This window comes from Balaenoptera borealis, assembly GCF_965194805.1.
Source record: "Balaenoptera borealis genome assembly, chromosome: 6".
NCBI lineage: Eukaryota > Metazoa > Chordata > Mammalia > Artiodactyla > Balaenopteridae > Balaenoptera > Balaenoptera borealis.
The window spans coordinates 59,068,333-59,094,406 of NC_138863.1; the positions used below are offsets into that span (position 1 = coordinate 59,068,333).

The window sequence follows — 26,074 nt, forward strand, 5'->3', positions numbered from 1 at the left end:
CAATAAATAGTACTATTATTTCTTCAGTTGCTTAGGTTAAAGCCCAAGATCTATCCTTGATTCTTTTCTTTCCTCACCCCTACATCCAATCTATCAGCAATTCCTATGAGTTCTAACTACAGAATATATATCAAATTTATTTACTTCTCTTACTTTCATCCTCTAGTTTTAGCATCTATTGATTTTTTGATGAATTAATTATTACTGGGATGATTGTCACGTGATGATTTTGTAATTCCACCATTTCTTCTTCATTTATTAGTTGACATTCTGCTGTAAGAAGAGCTTTCTTGTTTTCATTTATTCATTCATATATTTATTCATATCAGTGTTACTCACTTGGTTATAATATGTCACAGTCATTGAATATAGCTCAAATTATATCCCTCAAATTGGCTCCTCAAGCTGACTTCTGAATCCTTTTTAAAAACTTTTTATTTTTAAATGATTTCAGTTTTATATAAAAGCTGCAAAATTATATGTAGAATGTTTGTATGCCTTTCACTCAAATTTCTCTGAACCTTTGAAAATAACTTGCAGACATGATGCCACATTGCACTTTAATTCTTCAGTTTGTATTTGCTAAGTATAGACACTCGCCTACATAACCACAGTAAACCATCATAATCAGGACATTGACAATGATCTAATATTATCATCTAATTCACAGATTCCATTTAGATTTCTCCAGTTGTCCCAATAATGTGCTTATTTGCTCAATCCCTGTATATGTTGCAAATCTCTTGAACCCACCAGGTTGTTGCCCAGTTTGGACACTCTCCTGGCTTGGGCCCTGCCTATTGCTGGGCTGCTCTGCCCAGATGCCTTCTTTGTCCAGGCCCCAAATGCTGTTGTGCTGCCTTCTCTGCCCACTCTAACTCTCTCCTTCTGTGAGCCTTTGCCACTGAGGGGCTGTGTGGTCATGTGACATTGCTGAAATTTTCCAGAGACATGAGAGAACAACAACAATAATAAAGCTCTTGGAGGGACTTCCCTGGTGGCGCAGTGGTTAAGACTCCGAGCTCCCAATGCAGGGGGCCTGGGTTTGCTCCCTGGTCAGGGAACTAGATCCCACATGCATGCTGCAACTAAGAGTTCGCATGCCACAATTAAGGAGCCCGCCTACTGCAACTAAGGAGCCCGCCTTCCACAACTAAGGGACACACGTGCCGCAACTAAGGAGCAGGCGAGCCGCAACTAAGGAGCCCGTGAGCTGCAGCTAAGGAGCCCGCCTGCCACAACTAAGACCCAATGCAACCAAATAAATAAATAAATAAATGTCATGTTATTTAAAAAAAAAAAACAATAATAAAGCTCATGGACTTCAAATTTATTGAAATTTTAGGCAGGGAATTAATTTCTCAAAATTTCTCTTGCTTTACTGGTAAACATTGATTAAACGCCTTTATGGAAATACAAAAGTTGAATGGAAACCCATCTTCATTTTTTCCGTAACTTAATTTTGGCCTCTTTGTGGTCAAGCAAATAAGGAAGAATTGACAGTAATTCATAGTTTTTCTTCTTGCTACCCCAGACTTATCTGTTATATTGCAAGTTTCCAGGTTTTTTGTTTGTTTTTTTGATGGAAGAAAAATCCTCCTCATCATTTTCATTTGTTTCTATTGAAGAAAGACTTATAAATGTTTTTGGTATTCTGTGTTCATTATATCATAGTGATTAAAAAGATTTTTAACCTTATTTTAATCTCAAGAAAGTTTCATAAGGTCTAAAAACAAAGTAGTCTTAGAATCATTGGTACAGTATATAAAAAATCTTTGAATTAGGGGTCAAGTCTTTATTTTTTGAGATATGGTATTAATGGTTTAAACCTTTATCCTGGCCTTAAATCAAGAATCAGAATTAAGAAACTCATTTTCATTAGAAAACAGAACCTCAGAGCTATAGATTGTCCTGTCTGGTTTCCTTATAAAAGGAAACGGAAGCCCAGAAAGGTGAAATGATTTGCTCAAGGTCACACAGATAGTTAATGTCAACCAGGGCTAGAACCCAAGGCTTCTTACTTCAACTTAAGGGCCTTTCCTCTCGTATCTATGCTACTGTACTTTATATTTATCATATGGGTGATATGTTTTAGTTGTTAGAAGTTATATTATTTAGATGAGTTTGGTTGCACCTAACATATGGATTTAAAAATTGATTTATTGAGTTAGTAACAGGTAGCATGGTATTTTGTGTTGGTTTCAGCACCTCAGTTGTGTCATCAAGGACCTGGCTTCGTTCCCCTCTCCATTTTACTTACTTTATCAGCTTGATCATAAGATTGCCTTCCCCTTTGGTCATCTCAAATGACCAAATCATTTGGAACTCTCAAATCTTGGAACTGTATACTTTCTCATCCATGTTCAGAGTGAAGGAAGAGGGATTTGCTTCTAGAAGCCCTGTCAGAGAACTGATGATCTTCTATTCAAGAACCCTCTTAACCCTCTCTGGCAAATCTCTCCTTAAGTCTTTCTAGGCAAATGGAGCAAGGCAGAGGTCCTAGAATCATTAATTGTGCCTAGGGGATGAAATTAAGCTGCTTAGTATAGGCCCAAGCTACATGCCCCCTTCTAGAGTTAGGTGTAGAGCCAGCTTTTTCAAAGCTCCGGGCTACACTGGGGAGGTATGACTAGCCAAATGACAGTCAATATAGTCATCAAGAGAAGGGGCAAAGGATGCTGGAGAGGCAACCACAGTAGTCACCAGAAACTTAACCCCTTCTTTTGTATGTTTTCTGTGGATTTGCTGGTAGCAGTTATGAAGTAATTCCTATTTGTATAAAAATTTTTTATAGAACAATTATTTTAAAAGGACTCATTTTCCATGCAGATAATAGGAAAGCATTTTGTGGAACTTTTATGTTGTATTTTATCATGTAATAAAATTGACATTCTGAAAAATGAATACTCTGAAAATTGACAAAGGATACATAAATGCATATACCGTACACCTTTGTCATATGACATTGAAAGTAGCTTAATTTACTCATACGCTTTAATCTCCATTTCTACATGGCTGACTGGTTTTCTTGTTTTCTAATTTGTGTTAACTGTTACTTTACTGTGTCTAATTCTGTTGCTGTTGTTAACAACTACGTTATTACTATGCTGACAATTGGTTCACATCATTACATGCATTTTGGGGCTATAAAACCTATATGGTGATTAAATGCAAACCCAGATATCCTATATTTGAATAGCAGTTTTGTCACTATTAGCTGAGTGATCCTGTGTGCAATAGATTTCTTAACTCCTCTATGGCTTAATTTCCTCATCTGTAAAGTGGATTTAATAAATAACACCCATCTTATAGAGTAACTTTGAACTTTGGAATGATAATACATGTAAAGCACTTAGTCCAGTTCCTGGCACAAAGTATCTGTTGAGTACGTTGGCTCATTCTATGATGATTACCTTGACTTGTATCAGTATACTCTTTAAATGTTCCCTGCTTTTGTGTATGTGTGCATGTGCCAGTATAATAAAATTAATGATATGAGTTTTAGTTTTTAGAGTAACAATAAAAACATCTGTTCTGCTTTAAAATGTTTTCCCTTCATTTTCCTAGGTAAGAAAGTCCTAATGTTTTAAAAGATTATTTCTTGTTTAAATTTTTTTTATTCATTTGAGAGTCTAGTAAACATTGTTCTAGAAAGGAAAGAATTAATTCATGTAACATGTTTGGGAAAGCCATTTGGTTAATAAACAGGTTCTTAGTACTATTTTATATTAAAATCATCTTTTGTTTTTCAGCAAAATTCCTGCTTTTCTAAATGTAGTGGATATTGCTGGCCTTGTGAAAGGAGCTCACAATGGGCAAGGCCTGGGAAATGCCTTTTTATCTTATATTAGTGCCTGTGATGGAATCTTTCATCTAACACGTAAGTACAGTTGTTTATTTAATTGATTGATTTCATTATGATCCGTGTTTTCTTTCCATTATTGTGCAAATAAAATTAATAAATAATAAAATAAGATTTGCTTAGCTTCACAAGGTGAATTGTGGATTTGTCTGTTGATTGTGACTTAATGTGATTAAGTATCATCTCCATATGAGAAGGCTTATTCCATAGTAAGTATATGCTGTGTTGCTGTCATTCTCTAATTGAATTTTATCCCATTCTGGATTAGACCCATTGAAAAGTGTTTTTATGCAGAAGTAATTTTGTTGATTGTAAAGGCATTTCGAAGTTTTCTTGTGGAATTTGTCTGCATTTTTGCTTTTCCATGTGTTGAAAAGGCAGAATTGATAGAGGAGGGGATTCCATTATTTCAGAGGAGAGAAAATCATCCAGGTTATTTACTAGAGATACAAGGATTAAGGAGAGACTATAGATCAGCTAGTCCTTAATGGAGAGAGGGATATAAAGCAAAGAGAGAAAATAAGTAGAACTATATGTTGGTTTGTGTTCTTTTGACTATAGGAGTGAACCAAGAACATAGTAATTCTCTGACAAAATAGAAAGTTTTAGGTTAAGGCTCAGGTCAAGACTGTACTTTATGGTAATAATATTAATAATATTATAATGAGCAAACGAAGGAAACATAAATTAGAGGTGGGGTCTGGTTCAGTGCTTTTGTTTGTTACTGGCCCTTGACAGATAACTATAAGCAGTTGAGAATGAGCATTTAGAAAATTTGAGTAATTTTTTGGTCATTTGAATTTAATTAAAATATTGTGCTAGTATTTATGTATGTCTTTTAAAAAATTCGTTTGCCTAGTAATTCATTTTTATTGTATTTTACAAAAACCCATAACAGTTTGAGAAGCACTGGTCTAGGTAGCTTTACTTGGTTGAAGGTTTGGAGACACCTTCTGGAAGGGTTTGGGATGTAGGCAAAGAATAAGGTTATATGTTTGGGGGGGTGGTTTCAGTTATGTTGAGTAGTGTTACCTAATGTCTGTACATTGGCGGGAGCCTCTGTTTTCCTGACAGTTTGTTTTTTCACTGGTTCTGGTGACTGATGTGAGAGTTTCAAAGAGAGGGTAGAATCAAGTGTGACTCCTGGGTTTCTGGACTGGGCCAATTGAATGACTCTTGATGCTACTCACTGAGATGTTAAATACAGAAGGAGCAGCAAGTCTTGGGAGAGAGTCAAAGAGTTCAGTTTGGGACAGTTTTTGAATGTGTACCTGGGACATCCAGATAGGGATGTCTTTAAGGAAGTAGTATTGATAGGGCAGGTATGACAGGAGGATGGGGGCAAGAGAACTGAAGGTTGGGGTGTGAGTGATTGAACTGATGAGTGGGGTAGAGCTTACCATAGGGTAGCAGTGAAGGTAGGAAAGGCCTGAAAAGTAGAAGGATCTATTTCCTGATGAGGTTTAGGAACAGGTATGTTGGCTGTAAGCGGGTGTGTGGTTGGAGAGGGATATTTGACTTAAAATTTTCAGAGCTGGAGCAGTTTCGGGTGATGATAAGTTCCTGAGAATAGCCTGAAACCATTAATATATGTAATAAAGTCCTTGGTTTTGTTGTCTCTTGTATAATATTCATCTGATATGTTTTTCTAACCTTTAGGGGAAAAATGAATTTGGTTAGGAGCATACATACTTTATTGTATTTCATTCAGGCTAAAGATGTTGTTAAGAAAGGGAAAAAAATCCAATTAAGCTAGGTAACATGCTTTCTTATAGTGATTGATTTCAAAAATGTTAAACTGTGAAAATATGCACCTTAGAATTGATGAAATATAGTATATATTATTGTACAGTGCACAGAACACAGAATGATACATTTATAACAAGAATTTTTTAAAAACCTTTGTAGAATTACAGGCAATAAAAAAGACTTGAAGAGAATAAAAGGATAAAGTGATTACTTTGAAGCTATGAAAAGTGAGAATTCTTTAATTCCAAATTATGGTATATTTTCATCTTCAACAGGTTATTAAATATGAGTGTGAAATAAAATTTTATCTTTAATATTACTCTTTATAAAGGTTATTTTCTTCAAATGTCTTAAAGTCACCAGAAATGCAGTTCATTTGTTTGTTTATTTAATATTCATTAATTAAATAGTAAATGTTTTCTGTTCTGGGTGCTGGAAATATATAGTGGGTAGCAGAATCTAATACATTTTCTGGTTTTATGAAGCTTCTAGTCTAGTGGTGGAAACAGATATTGATTAATTATGTTAATAAATGTGTAATTACATTATTGGATTTGGACTTAAAGACGTACTTGTGAATTGTTTACTTATTTGCTTATTAGCATGTTTGAAACTTGTTTTATTTCTTCATTTTAATTTTGGTGTGAAAAATCCCATTTTTTATTAATATCTTTTAGTTTCTCTATTTTTAAAAATTAATTAATTAATTAATTAACTTTTGGCTACATTAGGTCTTCGTTGCTGCACGCGGGCTTTCTCTAGTTGCGGCGAGTGGGGGCTACTCTTTGTTGTGGTGCGAGGGCTTCTCATTGCAGTGGCTTCTCTTGTTGCGGAGCACGGGCTCTAGGCATGTAGGCTTCAGTAGTTGTGGCACACAGACTCGATAGTTGTGGCTCGCAGGCTCTAGAGCACAGGCTCAGTAGTTGTGGCGCACGGGCTTAGTTGCTCCATGGCATGTGGGATCTTCCCGGACCAGGGATCGAACCTGTGTCCCCTGCATTGGCAGGCGGATTCTTAACCACTGTGCCACCAGGGAAGTCATCTATTTTTGTTTTATACAGTTGGTTTAAACTACTAAGGAAAGGGACAGTGTAGGATGATACGTATTAGTGTGTTCAGGGCACTTTAAAGCTTTTCATTAGAACTTCTGAAAACAGAGAGAAAAAAATTTTAATGGTAAGTTGTGGTTATTACTGAGTTTTAATTTTTTAATGCTATGTTTCTCTCCATTAGTTTGATTCTTAAAGGTTAATTTTCCCCTCACCTTGTTTATTTCCCTTGGTTATTAGATGGATGTAAATATATACCTTGCATCAAAAATTTATACTTGTTTTAAATGTAAATAGTTATTTTGACAGGTTTTTTGGCTTTAAAACTTTTTTTTTTTAACTTTTAAATCTAGTTATTTTAACAAGCACTTTTTTTTTAATTGAAGTATAGTTGACTTACAAAATATTAGTTTCAGGTGTACAATATAGTGATTCAATATTTTTATGTATTACACTTCATATAAAGATATTATAAAATACTGACTATATTCCCTGTACTGTACATTACATCCTTGTAACTTACTTATTTTATACCTAGTTGTTTGTACCTCTTAATGACTTTGAATCTTTAGACCACTCTGTTTTATTCATTTGACACATTATTTGTGGAGCTTCTCTTTTTAGTGTGCTAGATTCTAAGGGATGTAATGGTGAGTAAAAACAAAATGACCCTCCCTTATGGAGTTTACAGTCCAGTGGAGGAGACAGACATTGAATAAATGGTCACATAAACACTAGATGTCATTCTCCAATTGTGTACAGAGAACAGAGACAGTATGTGTGTATGTGAGTGTGTGGTGTTACCTTGAGGAAGTGATGATTTTGCTGAGAGGTAAAGGTTAGGTGAGGGCTAATAAGTTAGCAGCAGGAGGAAAGGAGATATTGATTATTCAGAGTAAATGGCTTGTTTCAAAGGCCCTAGCACAATGAAGGAATTGTCAGCGTAGATAAGATTAATAACAAGGAGTAGGAGTGATGGAAAAGATGTTGGGAGGTAGCTGGGGATTCACCATGTCCACTATATTAAGGATTTTCTTCTCTGATGACTTAAGTATAAAGTTTTGAATGGAGACTTGGGGCAGGGAGGCAGATTAAAGTGTTTACAGGAGTTATTCAGTTGAGTTGCATTTTTAATGTTTTTTTTCATACTTTTGTTTTATTGTATTTTTAAAATTTTTTTGAGGTCTCATTAAATTTCTTTTTAAAATTTTTTATTGAAATATAGTTGATTTTATAATGTGTTAGTTTCACATGTACAGAACAGTGATTCAGTTATACATACATATATACATGTATACATATATCTGTGTGTGTGTATATATATATATACTTTTTTAGATTCTTTTCCCTTATAGGTTATTACAGAATATTGAGTATAGTTCCCTGTGCTATACAGTAGGTCCTTGTTGGTTATCTGTTTTATGTATATGTTAACCTCAAACTCCTAATTTATCCCTCCCCCCCCACTTCCCCTTTGGTAATCATAAGTTTGTTTCCTATGTCTGTGGACCTTTTTTTTTTTTTTTTTCAGGTTTCTGAAGACATTTATTTCCAACATAAAGGCAACATTTAACAGTTTGAAAATTCTTGGTCTAAAATTCACATAACTATAGCTTTGGTCTCACAATCCCTGGTTTTAGAAACTTTTTGCATTGCTCTATTATCTGTGGGTCTATTTTTGTTTTGTAAATAAGTTCATTTGTATCTTTTTTTTTTTTTAAGATTCCACAAATAAGCAGTATCATATGATATTTGTCTTTCTCTGTCTGGCTTAACTTCACCTAGTATGATAATCTCTAGGTCCATCCATGTTGGTTGCTGCAAATGGCAATATTCTTTTTTTTACGGCTGAGTAATATTCCATTGTGTGTGTGTTTGTGTGTGTGTGTGTGTGTGTGTACACACACACACACATATATATATATGTATATTTACACATACGTACATACTATACACTACATCTTCTTTATCCATTCATCTGTCGATGGACATTTAGGTTGTTTTCATGTCTTGGCTGTTGTAAATAGTGCTGCAATGAACATCGGGGTGCATGTAGATTTTCAAATTATGCTTTTCTCCAGATATATGCCCAGGAGTGGGATCGCAGGTTCATATGGTAACTCTGCTTTTAGTTATTTAAGGAACCTCCATACTGTTCTCCATAGTGGCTGTACCAGTTTACATTTCCACCTGTAGTGTAGGAGGGTTCCTTATTCTCCACACCCTCTCTAGCATTTATTATTTGTAGACTTTTTGAGGATGGACATTCTGACCGGAATGAGGTGATACCTCATTGTAGTTGTGATTTGCATTTCTCAAATAATTAGCGATGTTGAGCATTTTTTCATGTGCCTGCAGTTATTTATCTGAGGTATATGTTCTTTTCTTTGGTCTAAGTGTCAAACTGTTTTTGAATGTTGACAATGTTCTAAATAATCATCTTCCTACTTAATTATTCCCCCTTTCCCAAAGTATTTTGAACGTTTGAAATTCTGCAGAAATTATTTCTTGATCCAGATGTGTTACTCTTCAGCTGACTGCTTTTCAGGTTTCTTGAACCATACAGAACATTTTTTTAATGGTTTGCATGATTTAAAAAACTAAAAACTTTTAAAAAGTAGGAATTTCTCCGTACTTTTGCCATATGGCACCTATGATTTTGGATAAACAACTCTGACTAGCTATGGGTATGTCTATACATTGCTAGTTATATGTATTAACTATAGAAGAGAAATTCTTTATGAATTCATGATTTTCCTTTTTTTCTTTTTCCTTTTGGTTTTCCTTACTTGATCATGTCGTTGAGAAAGAAAAATAACAGTTTCCAGTGTTTGGGAAAAAATAAATAGAAATTAACATTCTAAAAATTACTTAATGGATTAACTGCTTTTGAAAACAAAACAGATACCCATTGTACTTAGTATATATCACTTTTATGGAAAATTTTGTTATGAAGATTTTGTTTTAAAAAGCTAAATACCATGTTTGTTTATTTTAAAAGTTTTTTGAAGCAAATTATCCACATTTCCTTAATAGATTAGTTATTCATATAAGCTGAGTTAGCTTTTTTATGAACCAAAAAACTAGCCTTCATTCACTTTGAAGCAGAAATGCAGATGTATGACGTTCAGGATGTACTTTTCAAAGAAGTTTGTTAAAAATTAGTTACTGTTTAAATGACATTAAAGATAATAATGAAAGGGGAAAAATATCAGAATCATGTTAGCATAAAGCAACTATTTTATTTTTCTGCCATTTCAGTCTAGTGCTTAGAGTAAAGTGGAACGAATGTAGGTTTTATTTTTTTTTTTTTTTTTTTTTTAAATTTTATTTATTTATTTATTTATTTATTTATGGCTGTGTTGGGTCTTCGTTTCTGTGCGAGGGCTTTCTCTAGTTGCGGCAAGTGGGGGCCACTCTTCATCGCGGTGCACGGGCCTCTCACTATCGCGGCCTCTCTTGTTGCGGAGCACAGGCTCCAGACGCGCAGGCTCAGTAGCTGTGGCTCACGGGCCCAGTTGCTCCACGGCATGTGGGATCTTCCCAGACGAGGGCTCGAACCCGTGTCCCCTGCATTGGCAGGCAGACTCTCAACCACTGCGCCACCAGGGAAGTCCCTGAATGTAGGTTTTATAATCAAACCTGAGTGTGACTGTCAGTTCCTACTTTCTAGCTGTGTAACTGTGAAAAAGTAACACCGTGTCTTTGAACCTCAGTTTTCTCATGTAAAATGGGGATTGTAATACTGTACTTAAAGAATTATTTTTGAGTTTAAATAAGCGATCATTCTGTGTCAGTGCATATAGACTGTTATTTTTAATGCTGCTTCATTGTTTTTCTTGTGAACTTAGATTTTTAATTTCTACATTTTTTAATTATAAATTTTTAAAAATTGTGGTAAAATGTTCATAACATAAAATTTGCCATTTTAACCATTTTTGAGTATACAATTCAGTGATGTTAAGTACATTCACATGTTGTGCACCCATCACCACCATGCATCTCCAGAACTTTTTCATTTTCCCAAACTGAAACTCTGTACCTATTAAACTGTAACTTCCAATTCCTTCTTCCCCCAGCCCCTGTCAGCCACTGTTCTACTTTCTGTCTCTGAATTTGACTACTCTAGGTACCTCATATAAATGGAATCATACAATATTTGTCCTTTTGTGACTGGCTTATTTCATGCTTCATTATTTTTTAACTGCTGCCCCATTGTCCACATTATGGAAGTACCAGAGTTTATTGAATTAGTACTTCCTATTTGTGGGCATTTATTTATTTATTTTTCCAGCTTTATTGAGATATAATTGACGTATAACATTGTCAACATGATGATTTGATATATGTATATATTGTGAAATGATTACCACAGTACGGTTAGTTAGTTAACACATCCATCACGTCACATAATTAACATTTTTTTGTGTGTGTTGAGAACATTTAAGATTATTCATTTAGCATCTTTCAAGCATACAATACAGTATTGTTAACTGTAGTCACCATGCTTTATATTAGATACCAGAACTTAGTCATCTTGTGACTGGAAGTTTGTACCCTTTGACCAGCATCTCCCCATTTCCCCCACCCCAGCCCCTGGGGTCTACTCTCTGTAGCCACCAGTCTACTCTTTGTGTCTTTGAGTTTGGCTTTTTTAGATTCCACATGTAAGTGAGATCATACAATATTTGTCTTTCTTTGACTTATTTCACTTAGCATAATGTATGGGCATTATCATTTCTGACTTTTTTTTTTTTTTAACAGAGAATGTTGCTAATGGAATTCTTATACAGGTTTTTTTGTTTGTTTTTGGTACATGTCTGGGTATTTAAGAGATGCCTAGAAGTGTAATTACTAGGCCAATGGGTATATACACTTAGAATTCTATCAGATACATCCAAATTCTCCTCCTCTATCTCCAAGGGGATAATAGTGTTTTAAATTTTTTATTTTTTGAATAATTTTAGATAGGTCATATATTGGAATAGGTAAAACATTTACATGGTTCAAAAAGAAAATTGATATAACATTGGGGTATACATTGAGAAATCTTGTTCCTACTCACATTCTGATTCCTCTGTCTTGCCTTTAGAAGTGAGGCATTTATTAGTTTCTTGTGTTATTTTTTAGAGCAAGGCTTGGGGAATTTTTTCTTTAGTGGGCCAGATAGTAAACATTTTGCTCTGTTGCATGTTGTTCTTTGTGTCTGTGTGTGTTTGCAGCACTTCAAAAAGTGTAAAAATCATTCTTAGCTTTAAGGTCATACAAAAATAGGGCACAAGCTTAGTTTGCTGATCTCTGTTCTAGAGTTTGTTCATACAATGCAGACACATGGAGATATATTATATGTGTCATCTTCGTGAAAATACTTTTATCAGTCTTTTCCTTTGATTTCTTCTATTACCTTTATACTTAAAAAGTTCTTATCCTTCTCATAATCAGGTAAATATTCACAACTGTTTTCTTCTAGTTGATTTTCCATTATTTTTATTGAGATAGAAAATAGATACAGTAAAGTATAAAATGCACAAATCTGAAGTGCATAGCTGGAGGCATTTGTACATGTATAAACACTTGTGTAACGACCACATAGATCAGGATAGAGAACATTTCTGTCACCCTTCCCAGTCAGTTCCCCACTCAGGGTAATCACTGTTCTGACTTATATCATCATTGATTAGTTTTGCTTATTCTTGAACTTCTTATAAATGTAATCGCACATTCTATATTCTTTTGTGCCTTCCCCCTTTCTCTTGCCATAATGTCTGTGACATTCATCCCTATTTGGTATATCGATATTGATAATTTGTAGTTTTGTTAAGTTAGAAATTTGGATTTTATCTACTTCATGGGTAATATGCAGGATCATGTCACTTAGTTAACAGAGTTGATGCTCTATCAACTATGTATGAACACATTCTGAACAGATTTTAGTGGGAAGAAGTTTGGGGCAAAAAGAACTGCCAGGAGGTTTTTGTAGTATTTCATGAAGGAAATAATGAGGACTGGATTTCAGAAAACTGTCAGTGGCAGTTGAAGGGAAAGCAAATTTGAGAGACTTTGTAAAGAAGGGATAGGCTTTTCTTACATCTCCCATAAACAGAAGTCTCTTCAAATAAAACTGTTTGCCAAAGATTCAGTATAGAATAGGGAAACAGCGACAATATTATGGGAAGCAAATTCTTTTAAAATTCATATACATGCAGTAACTTGTAACAGGTTTTCTATTTAGAAAAATGATTAATTTTTTCTCTAGGGTTTCGTGAGCCAGTATGACATGTTTTAGAAGCAATGTAACTTCCTATTGTTAAATTTTTAAAGCTTTGAACATGACGAGGCTATTGATTTCACTGAATCTTTAGCTTTTTAAAGCTGGCATTAGAAGTTTTGAAGTGATTTTTCAATAGGAGGCTAAGGTGTTTGTGTGTTATCTGAAGGACAGCACCTTTGGCTCTATCATTGCACCTACTGTCAAGCTGTTTATAGATAAAACTTGTTAGTTTCTCAGCAGCTACTTAGAGATACGACCTTGTAGACTGGAAGCAAGAGTTCTGTTTTCTGAGGTATGGGACAGTTTTGTTCCCAATTTAGAAACATATAGGAGGTCCAGATTTATAGAACTGTTAATTATAAAGTATGTAATCATTTATAGTTATAGGAAACAAAATTTCAAATACAATTTGATTATTTTCAGCTAAATTGGTATGTGTTTGCGTGTGTGTGTATTATGTTGATAGTGATGATGAGAGGATGGGGTATGTGGTGCCCTGTTCTTTCCAGAGTTCTGTTCTCCAGTTGCTTGTTAAAGGGATAAAATGTAGGGAACCTGGGATGACTGTACAGCCAGCATGTTTTTAAACTACCTCTTCAGGGTATGAACAGGCAGTTATGGCATGGCAGGCACTTCAGCATTAACATTATTAGCCTGTCTGAATTGTTTTGGCGTTTTATTTTGATTTCCAGAAGAAGGGAAGTGATTATTAAGTACCTAGTATGAATTAGGTACTATGGTCGATTCTTTCTAATATATTATTCTATTTAATCTTAACAGTTCTGCAGGATTGGTGTTATCCCAGCTGTACAGATGAGGATACTGAGAGAGAAAGGCTAAGTAGTTTTGCTAGGGTACATAACTAGTATACTGCGCATAGAGCCCATCCTATTCTCTCTTTCTTTATTTGGCCCAGCAGCGTGGCTTGCGGGATCTTGGTTCCCCCACCAGAGATCGAACCCGGCCCCAGCAGTGAAAGCGCCAAGCCCTAACCACTGGGCTGCCAGGGAACTCCCCCATCGTTCTTCTTTAAGTTCTTTTTTCTTTCCAGGTTTTCACCGTACCACATTGCTTTTGTACAGTTTTAGATCTAAATGTTTAGGATCTATGGGACTTCCCTGGTCGTCTGGTGGTTAAGACTCTGCTTCCACTGCAAGGGGCGTGGGTTCGAATCCTGGTGGGGGAAGTGAGATCCTGCATGCCGCGCGGTGCAGCCAAAAAAAAAAAAAAAAAAAGTTTAGGATCTATATAGTAAACATGTTCAAGATCCATGTATTTGTGTGTGTGTGTGTGTGTGTGAAAGAGAGAGAAAAAGAAAATTCAAGTGCTTGGTATACATTGTTTTTCAGAGACTACCTGCTCTGCACAGTAGTGACCTACAGATATAACTGGAGACTTTTCTGAAGAGACAGGTGCTATATAGTGATTTTAAAAGAATTAGGTTATAGTTTTATTCTTTTGTTGCCAGGAAATATTTATTAAGTACTTACTATGTGCCAGGCTCTGTGCTAAGTGCTTTTTGTGAGGAATTTCATTCAGTTCTCAGAACAAGTCAGAAGTAGGTACAGAGAGGTTAGAACATCTGTCCAAGGTTACATAGCTGGTAGATGGTATAGTTGGGAGTAGTACTCAGTAAGGCAAGTCTGACTCCAAAACCTGCACCGTTAGCCTTTGTACAAGTGCTGACCAATAGAAATATAATGTGAGCTACGTATCTAATTAAAGTTTTTCTGATAGCCACATTAAAAAAGTAAAAAGTGAAATTAACTTTAATAACATATATTTAACCTATCAAAAATATTATTTCAGCATGTAGTCAATATGAAAAATTATTGATATATTTTTGGTGCCATGTCTTTGAAATCTGGTGTGTAATTTATACTTAGAGCACATCTCCGTTCGGACTAGCCACATTTCAAGTACTTTATAGCCTCATGTGGCTAGTGGCTACAGTATTAGATAGCTCAGCTCTACACTATATGCATAGAAAGAAATTTGAAGAGATACATCAAATTGTTGATAGGTTTTTGGGAGAATAGAATTGGGATGGAGAGAGAGGTGGGTGACTTTCCTTTTTAGATCGTTGGCTTTTTAAAAAGTGAACATGTATTATTCTGATTTTTAAAACATGAGGAATTTTCTTATTTAAATACCAATGTAAGGTATGCACAAATGATTCAAATAAAATTCTAAGGAGTTCTGTATTAAATTAAGGAGAAGATGGCTTTGGCTTAGAATGCAGTGATTCAGGAGTTGTCAGTGATCTTCTGCCATCTCTGTAAAATGTTTGATTTTTAAGCTGGGCTAATCAGGATAGTTCTGCCAGGATGATTTAGTTAAGAATTTTACTCTCAGGTAACTAAATTAGTGGGTTCTGTTGTTAAAGACGTACTTCATTGAGAGCTCCCACACATTATATTTGTATGGTCTGTTCTGCCATAAAGATACTTGCGTTTCACAGGGAGATCAGCTCGGTGCTTTGTGACCACCTAGAGGGGTGGGATAAGGAGGAGGGGAGGGAGACGCAAGAGGGAGGAGATACGGGGATATATGTATATGTATAGCTGATTCACTTTGTTATAAAGCAGAAACTAACACACCATTGTAAAGCAATTATACTCTAATAAAGATGATAGAAAAATAATTTATACAACATCTATACTGCATAATATTTTGCAGTCTTTAAAAATGTTAATGTAACTCTGTGGTCATTGAATGAAAATACAATCACCATATATTATTACATGCAAACATAAGACTGAGAAAGAACATTTATAATGTGATCTTATTTTTAGTAAAATACAAACACATAGAAGAAAATCTGCAAAAATATATGCAAAAATGCTAGCAATAGTTACATTTTGTTAGAGGGAGTATAAGTAATTTTCGCTTTTTTTTCTGCCTTTCTGTTGTCACAAATGTTCTCAAACTAAATATATTCTGACCAGGTATTGTTTTGTAATTAGAAAAATAACCTGTAAGACTGGTTTTATTTTGAAAGAAAAGAAAGATAATGTAGTTCTGAAAATTAATTTTGATTATTTTCAAAAATATTTTTCTCTGTTTGAATCTTTAGCAGACAAAAAAACCCCTGTAAGTAATTTAGAAGGAAAACAAAATGAAAGAATTTCATAAAGAGTAAAAATACCTAAGACTTTCCAGTTTTATTTTATTTTGTTTACATTATATACTAATTCCACATTCCATCACTCCCTTTTTCTTTCATGTTTTCCACAAATCCTACTGTCTCTGTCACCTTTAAGTTAATAAATTTTGGGTAAGAAAAAAAATGTGCATTTCTAAGATACCTTACTGTTATGTAGTGAAAGTGTGTGTGTGTGTGTGTGTGTGTGTGTGTGTGTGTGTGTGTGTTGTTGAGGGGAGAAGAGGGGGCTGTGGGGAAGGCAGGACTGCCTTTATACCTTTTTGTTCTAATAACAAACTAGTTCCTTTTTGTGCAGGTATCTCTTCCCCCATTCCATGTATTCTTGGTAAGGGGATATTATCCAGCTTCCTCCTTCTACCCCAGGAGGCTGTGGGCGCTTTTTCTGTGCCCTTGCCAGGTAGAGCCAGGAATTGGCCACCTAACCTGAGCTGGGCTTTGAACGATGAAAAGATTGAGTTAAGGTCGTTGAGAGCTCAGTATTTCATTTCATCTGGGTTTTTTCCCCCCAAGAGTAAGAATGATAATAGGAAAAGAAGCAGTCTTCTAAATAGATTCTTAACATTTTTATTGTCTTTACACCAGTTGTTTTAATATGCCCAGTGCAGTCATCTAAACAAAATTCCTTTGTTAATTTGTCAACGCAAAGGAAAACCCTTGCTAGCCATGCCAGCCCATTGTTTGAGATATAATCACTAGCTATCTACTTGATATCAAGAAGTATTCCCTTAAAATAGATTGAATTATATGCAATTTAGGTACAAAAACGTGTGCTTTAGAAAAAAATGAGTGTCATTCCATAGTCCACATAAAATTGTAAGTTAATTATGTGTTTATCCTCACCCCCTTTCCATCATCTCTAATAAGAAGGCAGTTTTGGTTTTATCAGATTTCTCTACCTTTTGATTATAAATGGCTAAACAGATGCTGTTACTTAAAAAAAATATTCATTATGTTTAAAAACTTTAAATGATATATGGTTATTATAAACAAAATTGGAAATAATTAAGATGTTCACAATAAAATTTCATGTTTGTCCCTTGTTTCCAGTCTTCAGAAGTAACTGCTTTTCTTTTCTTTAAAATCTGAAAGGATATATGCTTATTTTCTTCTCCTGATTACAGGGAGGAATTTAGTTTCTACTTGAATTTACTTTCCAATGTTTATTTTCCTTAAAAAAAGGAGTCTACTTCAGTAAGTAGAACATTTCCGTTTTGGGAAGAATTGCTAATTGTAGTTCGATTTTGATGTCATATCTTTTTATTTTGAAAAATCTCTGCAGTTCTATAATTCTTAGGAAGCGTGTCTGTCACCACCCCCCCCCCCACCCCAGGATGATTTTAAGCCCTTGACTGATTTTACTTCTCTTTTGGGCTTACCCCTCTGAAGCTGGGCAGACAAGTTCTTACAGGATAGAATTAAGATTAATCTATGTCGATGATTTCTGTGCAGATGGTTAGACTTTTTGGTCAGGAAAAATAAAAACCTTATCCTTTCTCCTTTGTTATCAATGGCAGATGTGTCTTCACTCTGTTTTGTATTAGTTACTCTGTATCTGTTTAAATTTCATAGGTCTAAATTGCTTAGTTAGAGCTTTAACAATAAGATTCCAGAGTGCTACTATAGTTTTGTTGCTTGTGTTTGCTAAAAAGGGATGAAGGTAACATTGATGGAAGAAATAGGTTTTAAGTTGCCTTTCTAGTTGTAACCCTCAAGGCACTATGACTTTATTGAACTGCTAAATGAGAAGGTAAAAAGGCTTTCATTTAATTGCCATCCCCCCTTTTAGTTGTTAGGTGTTTATATGTTTTGTAAATCACCTTTAATTACCATGGACATAAATTACTGTTTTTCAAGAGACCACCTCCCCCCTTCCTCATAAGCACGTCATTTAAGAGTTTAAAATGAGTCACGCATTTTTGCCTAAACACAAATTGCCAATATAAAGCTGTCTTTGATTGTATCCTAAAATAATGGAGTTTTTTTCCTTTGGGTCCTGTAATTTTCTTTTTCAGCAGTATTTATTAAATTAATCTAGTATTGGATTGCAGTAAACAATCTGACCAAAAAGCATATGTTTTCTTTGTTTCTTCGGTACAAATTCAATGGGTTAAGTAATTATGCAGTGGTTCTCATCTACATATACAATGCATTCTAATAATCAACTTCTGTTTACTGTGGAAATAATGCAGCAGTAGGAAACAGTTCCTTCTAGTTTGCATTGTAATATTGTATGCATTGTAATATTGTATGCAGTAATCTACTAGCTGTTTACAATTTAATTGCTTGAAGGTATTCTCATATTCATGGTGGTCTTATATCTACTTTAGGTGCTTGAGGCATTCTCATTTTTTTTCTAGATTGTCTTTTCAGACATGTTTTAGAGGTCTCCTTTCCTGTCCTCTGCTCAAAATAGCAACTATATGGATTCTTTTTAAAACTCTTCTCTCACTAACGAGTTGAAATCACTCAGGGATGGAAGGGCAACTTCTAAGGTCCTGGAGAGTCTCTTGATCTTTTAAACATTAAATTTTGAACCACATTTTTCTTAGTTGTCAGAACATTGTCATTATGTTAAGTTAAAAATGTAAGTTTGAGACTGATTTGGTTTTGAAAACCAATGTATTCATTGTTATACTTGACTTGCAAGAATGAAATCAGATGAGCACTTGTGTTTTATCACAGTGTGAGTCTTCAATTTCCTCATAACTTGTCCCTCTGCAGATTTGACATTGACACCCATAACCACCCATTGTGGGCCTGATACAGTTTTCCTGCATCAGTGACTTAAAATTTTGAGCTTACGGGTTGCCAGCCGAGGCAGTTGAGGGAAAGGCAGGGCTTCCTCTAAGGGCTGTAGGTTGTGTAGCAGCACTAGTCCTTTGGAACTGGAAGATTCCTCTTCTCTCCACTGGTGAGGTCAAGGTGTCTCCTCAGAACCCCCAGGCTGCCCGTGAACCTGGAATTATCTTGTCCAGGTCTGTGACGTCTCCTTCCTGGTGCATCTTCTCCTCCCACCCTAACCCTGTCTTTGCTGTCCTTGCTCCCAATGTAGGAGGGAGGAAGGAACGTTGCCTGACTGGCCTGGACTTGACTGACTCAGTTCTTGCCATTGGGACCTAAAGAAGACCCCATTGTTCCACCAGACGTTTAGATATTTTGCACATCACATAGGTAAAGAGTTGGGTCAGGTGAAGGTGGTTTTGTTCCTCTTCCCCCTTCCCTGTGTTGAAAGGGACAACTGTGTCCACCTTCTCTTTAGACCAGTTGTGAGGGTCTTCTCTTGTATGCCAGGGTGTCAGATGGGTAGAACTGAAACACTGGTTATACATTAATTTATAGCTTTCTGAGAATAGTGTTCTCCCTCACCCCGCAACTAAATTTATTGTTCACATGTTAATAAAGCTTTAGTGTGAAAATGTAAGGGATTGAATGTACTCCACCCATTTTCCTAATTTGTTTTTTCCATCTTTGTATATTCAGATTGAATTCTGATTTGTGTATTATGAGTAAAATGTTTGGGAAAAAACTAATTAAAATTATTTTGAATACAATTTTTAAAAACAATTGAAACAATGTTACATTAGGGGTTACAGTCAGACCAAGGGTTGATATTTTATTTTAAAGAACTGAGGAAAATAAAGCCCCATTAAGGAAATTTACTGCAGGTTATGATTTTAAATATAGAACCCCAGTCTTATTATAATCACCATTTAGATATGATCTGCTATTTATAAACTCATGGTTGTAGTAATAGGAAGGAATCAGTTGAGTAATAGGGAAAGGAATTTATTGAGTTAGGAGTAGGCGCTTTACAGTGCTCTCATTCGATTCTCCCGAGAACCCTATGAGTTAGATCTTATTAACCCATTTTAGAAATGAGGAAACTGAGTCTCAGAGAGTTTAAATAACTTTGGAAAATCACACAGCTACTGAGTGGCAGAGTGAAGATTTTTAGCAAAACCCATACTTTAATTGCTACCCTATGTTTACTTCCTAAAGCTATTTTATTGCTTAAAATTATATCATAAAACATTTTTCTTGTTTTAGAATAGCTTTAATATTAATAATAATTTTTAATGAGAGGATAATATTGTCAGTGATCTATGATTTATCATTTCCTAGATACTGAATATGTTTTCAGTTATTCTGCTATGATAGATAACTCTTCAGTGAGTGAATATTCGTATGTCTTTTTGCCTTTATTGTATTATTTGCTTAAGAAATATTTATTGGAGAGAAATTAATAAATCAAAGGATACACTTCTTTTACATTTCATTTCTTGCTAGCCATTGCCATGTTGATTTTCAATAGGGTTTCTTGAATTTGCTTTTTGTAGAGATTACCATACCCCATTAAACCAACTGTAAATACCCGTTGTACAACGTATATTGGGAACAACTTAAAGTGTACATAAATCAGTGAAATAAGATTACATGGTAACTGTTTACCCTATGGAGAGTAAAGGGGAAAAGCTGAGTGACTTTGATAAGAAAACAGTTGGCGAAGCCCCAAGAGTGGGACTGTTCCTAGAGAACAGTTGTTGGAAGAGAATGGAGGAGCTTGAACGCACTGGAATTTACCAGGGGATTGGTTTGTACCTGGTTTGCTTTTCTTGGCAGGGTTTTGTGGTTAATCTCTGAGTTAAATTTGATGTAAATTAAGACCAGACTATAATTTGAATTTGAATTTTAATCCTTCTTTGTTATAATCCCTTTTTGTTCTTTTTGTCAGCCTTTCTTTGCTAACATTGTAATTCGTGGATGAGAATTTTAAAGTTTGCTTCATTTGATTTGAGAGGCATTAGGAGACTGGTATATTTTACTTGCAAATAGAAGATTTAAACTGAGTATTTACATAGAAGGATTATGTTATAAACGTCACTATGTTTTTTCACTAAATGACTTGTTAGGTAATATTTTATTAGGAAATCTAATGAAGGAAACAATGTTATTTCAGATGGTATACTTAACCCTGGTGTCTGTGAAAATATATGTACATATTTATATATTGTATTTTCCTATCATTTTTGATAACTGCCCCATACCAGCTAAGGCAGAGTGGTAGCTAATCTTTACTGGACTGATGATGATATCCCTTGACAGTGGTGGAAGGAACTGTTCTGCCCAGCATTTTCCCATCATCTCCTTTCTTTCCCTTTACATGACATGAAGAATAACAAGTACTATTACCAGAAGCTTTATTTATTGAGGATTAATATGTTATAGGCAGTATCTGAAAGCTTTATTATTACATCTGTTACCTCATTTAAATTTTCACAAGGTTTACTTGAAGTATGCACTACTATTCCCATTTTACGTACTAGAGAAACAATTAGAGAGGTTAAATAACTCAGGTTAGTAAATGGCAGAACTGGAAGTTGAATTTGGGCTCTTTGATCTAAAGCCCTTCCTTTTAACCATTATCTCATATGTTGTGTACATTTTTAGTTAAATTGACTATAACATTCATGGTCCCGTGTTTCAAGTCTTTAGTCTCCTTTGCCTTAGAACCTAGTTACTTCAAGGAAATCTTCACATTCTGTTTTTGAACTTAAAGTACTCATGGTAATTACTTTGAGGTTCACAAGCACTTCTTAGGGATAAAGTTCAGAGGGAAGGAGAGATCATGTTTAGTCAGAGAAGTTGTGATTTTTGCTTGGTTCGTAAAGATGTTTTGTGTGGGTTTCTTTGAAGGTAATTTATGTATGGTAAGGGAAATACGGTTAGAAAGTGGATGCTTACTGTTTATTAGCATCAATGTATCAGTATTTTGTCTGGCATTTAAAAAATGTATTTAAAGGTTACAGGATCTTATTTTTACTAAATAAGGGTTCCATTGAAACACTTTTCTGACTTAAGCTTTTTCCCCCCTCTTGGGCATTTGGGTGGAATACAAAAAAATGGGATATATTGGCATTTTCCTAGGATAGAGTTGGCACAATAATGAGATGGTTCATTGGCATCCTCTAAAGGTGATTGGTGATACTTTTTGGATCTCTTTTGATACCACACTAGTAGTCTTTGATAGTTTTATGCTATCTGGTATGATATGAAGGAGGTTCCTGGCTTATCTCTTCTATTTCCTGCCCCAGGTCTGGTAACAGCACAGTGTCCAAAGAATGTTGGTTCCTTTTTCTAACTGCTATAGTCTTTCTCACTCAGCTATCTCTCTTTATATCCCCTAGAGAAATTCATTTTTTTTAAAAAGAATGCAATTTTTCCAGCCACTTGTCTCCATATGGAAAGGTGGAAAATTATCTTAAAAAGAGTGGGGATTAATAACCTCTAAGCAGCAGTTCTCAAACTTTTTGGTCTCAAGACTCTTTTATATTCTTAAAATTATTAAATATACCGAAAACTTGTGTTTATGTAGGTTAATATCAATCAATATTTACCATATTAGAAATTAAAACTAAGACTAAAAAATTTCTTCTTAATGCATTTTAAAATAACAGTGATAAACCCATTATATGTTAACATATTTTTGAAAAATAATTATATTTTCTAAAACAAAATATTTAATGAGTGGGATTGTTTTATATTTTGCAAATCTCTTTAATATCTGGCATAATAGGGGATAGCTGGATTATATTTGCTTGTACACTTAATCTTTTGCAATATGTTGATTTGGGTGAGATGAAGAAAATCTGGCCTTATACAGATATGTGGTTTGAAAAAGGAGGAGCATTTTAATAACCATTTCAGATAATTGTGAATATTATTCTTTGATACTACATCAAAGCTTGACAAATAGAAATTTCTTAAAAGTTAATTGAAATGTAGAATCTGCAACTATAGCAATGGACTCTTTTTCTCTCACATTAAAGTCCATTGGTCTATTTTGTACTTTGAATGACTCTCCTACCCATGCATGCCTTTAGTCATTTGGAGAATACCAGTTCTCAGTGAGTGATGCAGATCTTTTAAATTATGACACATTTCATTATACAACAGCACAAAATCACATCTGTTAATATCACCACAGATCTCATAAGAAAAGTCTTTAAATATTGGGAAGCTGTCAAGGTCATGGTGGCAGTTACAAGTTTTCCAAAATTTTAATTTTCATTTGAAAGCCTGAATTTTATCGTTTATAATAAAATGGCTGCCAGATACTATAGATTAAATAACCATGGTTTGAATGTCAGTTGTTCTTTCGAGTAGAAATGGTGCTCCATGGAAAAAGTGGCTAGTTCAGCTTGCAATTCAAATGCTTTTCCGTGACAACTATTGTACTTTGGTATGTAGCAGAAGTGTTTTATGTGTACGTCTGTGTCCTTACCCAGCATATTAAAAAGATGTGTACCCAAAGCTGAGATTTAATAAAATTAATAATTTTTACTCTCATTAAGGACATTCTTAAGTGAAACTTGATTATTGTTTTTGTATGTGTGTGTGAAGTAAACAATGATTATTAGTACAGTTTGGCATCACTACCTTGATTCATGCTAACATCCTGGTAGTTCTTAGCATTGATTTTGTACCATGACTACAAATGTCAACACAGTGAGAAAAACCAATAGCATCTTATTATTATTACGACATAATGTTTTAAACTTGCACACCCCTCAGGGGTCCATGGACCACACTTTGAGAACCACTGTTCTAAATTCTTTGAAAATGCCCAGAAGTCTTCGTTAGTCTTTATGAATCTATCTACATCTTTTGTTCATACAACCTGGATTTCTTCAAGTTCCACTGTTCCAGGTAAATGTAAGTAATTTATCACTCAACTTTATCATTTTCGTTTTGCGAGCATCACATACAAAATTTTACTGCAGATGTGCAGAGCTTTCAGCTACATGGTCATTTGAAAGGGCTTTGAATAATAGACATTGCGTATATCAGCCTACAAATGAATATTTGTATGTAAATATTTGTGCGTAAATAAATTGGATGTTACATATATATCCTAGAATTAAACAGTTGTAATGTGAGTTTTAGAGATAATTCAGTATTCCTTGGTTGTATTGATATTAATGTGACTATAAGGGATGTTGTAGATCACACTTGCCTGTTTATTTTTTCCTCATTTTTTAGTGACTTAAGTCTACCCTTCTCCATCCCCAGTTGTTGCTCTTTAAACTAGAACAGTTAAAATCATTTAAGACAAATAAGGATCCTTTGTGTACAGGAATATTTGGGAGTAGGAAAAATCTTTTAATCATAATCCATTCCTAATCAAATCTTTTTCTGTGATTAGTGCATTGCAGTGGCAGAATTGGGGTAGTGAGTATGTCTTAAACTTGAAGTTTTATTTCATTCTACTTTGCATTATTCTCTTTTAAGAAACAACATGAAAAGCAACATAGCTTCTAGTGCTCCAGTAAAAGTTTAGATTTTTAGGTTGAGTGGTGGTGGTAGTGAGGAATGCTAGTCATTTTGGACACTGCCATCTGTTTCACTTTTTTCCATCAATGAGAAAACACCTCTAACACTGATAGCTAATTAGGCCTAAAGAGCTTGGGTGTTTGTTTCTTGCTTTTATGGGGAGATTTTGGTCCAGCACTGAATAATAGTACTCCGATATCAATTAATAAGAATAGATTTTTAAAAAATTTTGAAAATATTTTAACCTAAGTTACTAAACTATGAAATACACTGGTAATATATTAACACATTGGCAATATATTAATATACTGTCTCATATAAATACTTTTAGCCCAGTATTAATCCTAGTTTGTCTGGTTCAACGTCTTTTTTATGTTGGGAATACTGTATTTCCCTGTAGAAGAAACCTTTTGCCTATTCAAAGATTAAAGCAGATATTCTGGCAAAACATTATAAAAATGTTGATAATGAACAATTTAAGAGCTTCACTTCAGTATTTTCTTTTTATAAGCCACCTGTTGTCTTATGTGCCTAGTGTATACATTTGAACAAAGTGCTCATCACTTGTCAGCCATCAGTGGCAGCATAGAAATTACTTGTGGTACTTGCTTTGCAAGAAGTTCTTTTGTATTTGTGACATCAGCTTTGTTTTATACAATTAAAGTATTACACGCTAGAATAATCTAAATTGCAACCACTAAACGGTGATTTAATTCTTCTTGCCTTGAACTGAATTTGTTTACTGATTATATGTAGCTGTTGACTACTGTTTAACATGACAGATTCATAAAAATTTCCCCCTAATTTTGGTAGCAAATAAGGTGGTTATATTATTAAAGGTTTTTCTCAATTTAAAAATTTGCCTTCAATAAATATTACATAAAGGGATAACACGTTGAAAACCCTGCGTGTGTGGATAATCCTTCTCATATGATTTGATTTTCAAATGAAGTTTAATACTTCTAATATGATATATTCATGATCACTTTAATAGTATTGTTCTAATTTTTAAATTCCCAGTTAAAAGTGTTTGCAGTCATTTTTATTCATTTTCTTCTGTTAAAAAAGAACAAAGTATAACTGTTTGATTAAGACTTAAGATTGATACTAGAATAAATATTTAGACTGTTAGATAACTCCTCTTATACTTATAGTAGCATTAACTCTACACAGCAATCTGGATGCTTAGATAACTTTACCAGTGGATTTTAAGTAATCTGAATATATCCTTTTTGTTGTCTTGTTAATAGTCCTGGTTATAATTTTTTTAAATAAGTTAACAGCACTAATATATTGACATTATTTAAAATGACAAATATTTTATCCAGATAATTTTTTCAGTGAACAGATTTCAGAACTAATGGAATAAAATTACTCACTTAAAGCAAATTTATCTTGTATTTTGTATAAAGCTTAGGTAGGAATGCCACTATTCAGTTATATTATAAAGGTAAAGTATAGTATAAATACATTTTCCAAGGTAGCCAGTGGTATATTTCTGCAATATAATTGGCTTCCTACACCTTGACAATAGTTTGTATACAGAAACTCTACATGAACTACTACAGAAAACTACTCCCAAATAAGACTTTTTTGTTCTTTTCAGAAACAGTCTGAAACTAAATGGGAACTTTATGTTTGCAGGA

General features: G+C 34.3%; 1 protein-coding gene and 1 long non-coding RNA gene across 3 annotated transcripts in view; both read left to right on the forward strand.

Moving 5' to 3' along the window:
• Nucleotides 1-26,074, forward strand: part of OLA1 (Obg like ATPase 1) — a 172,731-nt gene that overhangs the window by 26,844 nt on the left and 119,813 nt on the right. The window contains exons 4-5 of one of the 2 annotated variants that reach the window (XM_082397731.1): nt 3,753-3,880; nt 23,670-23,810. In XM_082397731.1, coding sequence (XP_082253857.1) covers nt 3,753-3,880; nt 23,670-23,810 — 269 coding nt within the window. The remainder of the gene's footprint in view (nt 1-3,752; nt 3,881-23,669; nt 23,811-26,074) is intronic. The other variant, XM_082397730.1, reaches the window with a different exon arrangement.
• On the forward strand, nt 3,887-14,237 carry LOC309631414. The gene is made up of 2 exons (XR_014246254.1): nt 3,887-9,954; nt 10,288-14,237. It is a non-coding gene; the product is annotated as an uncharacterized lncRNA (long non-coding RNA).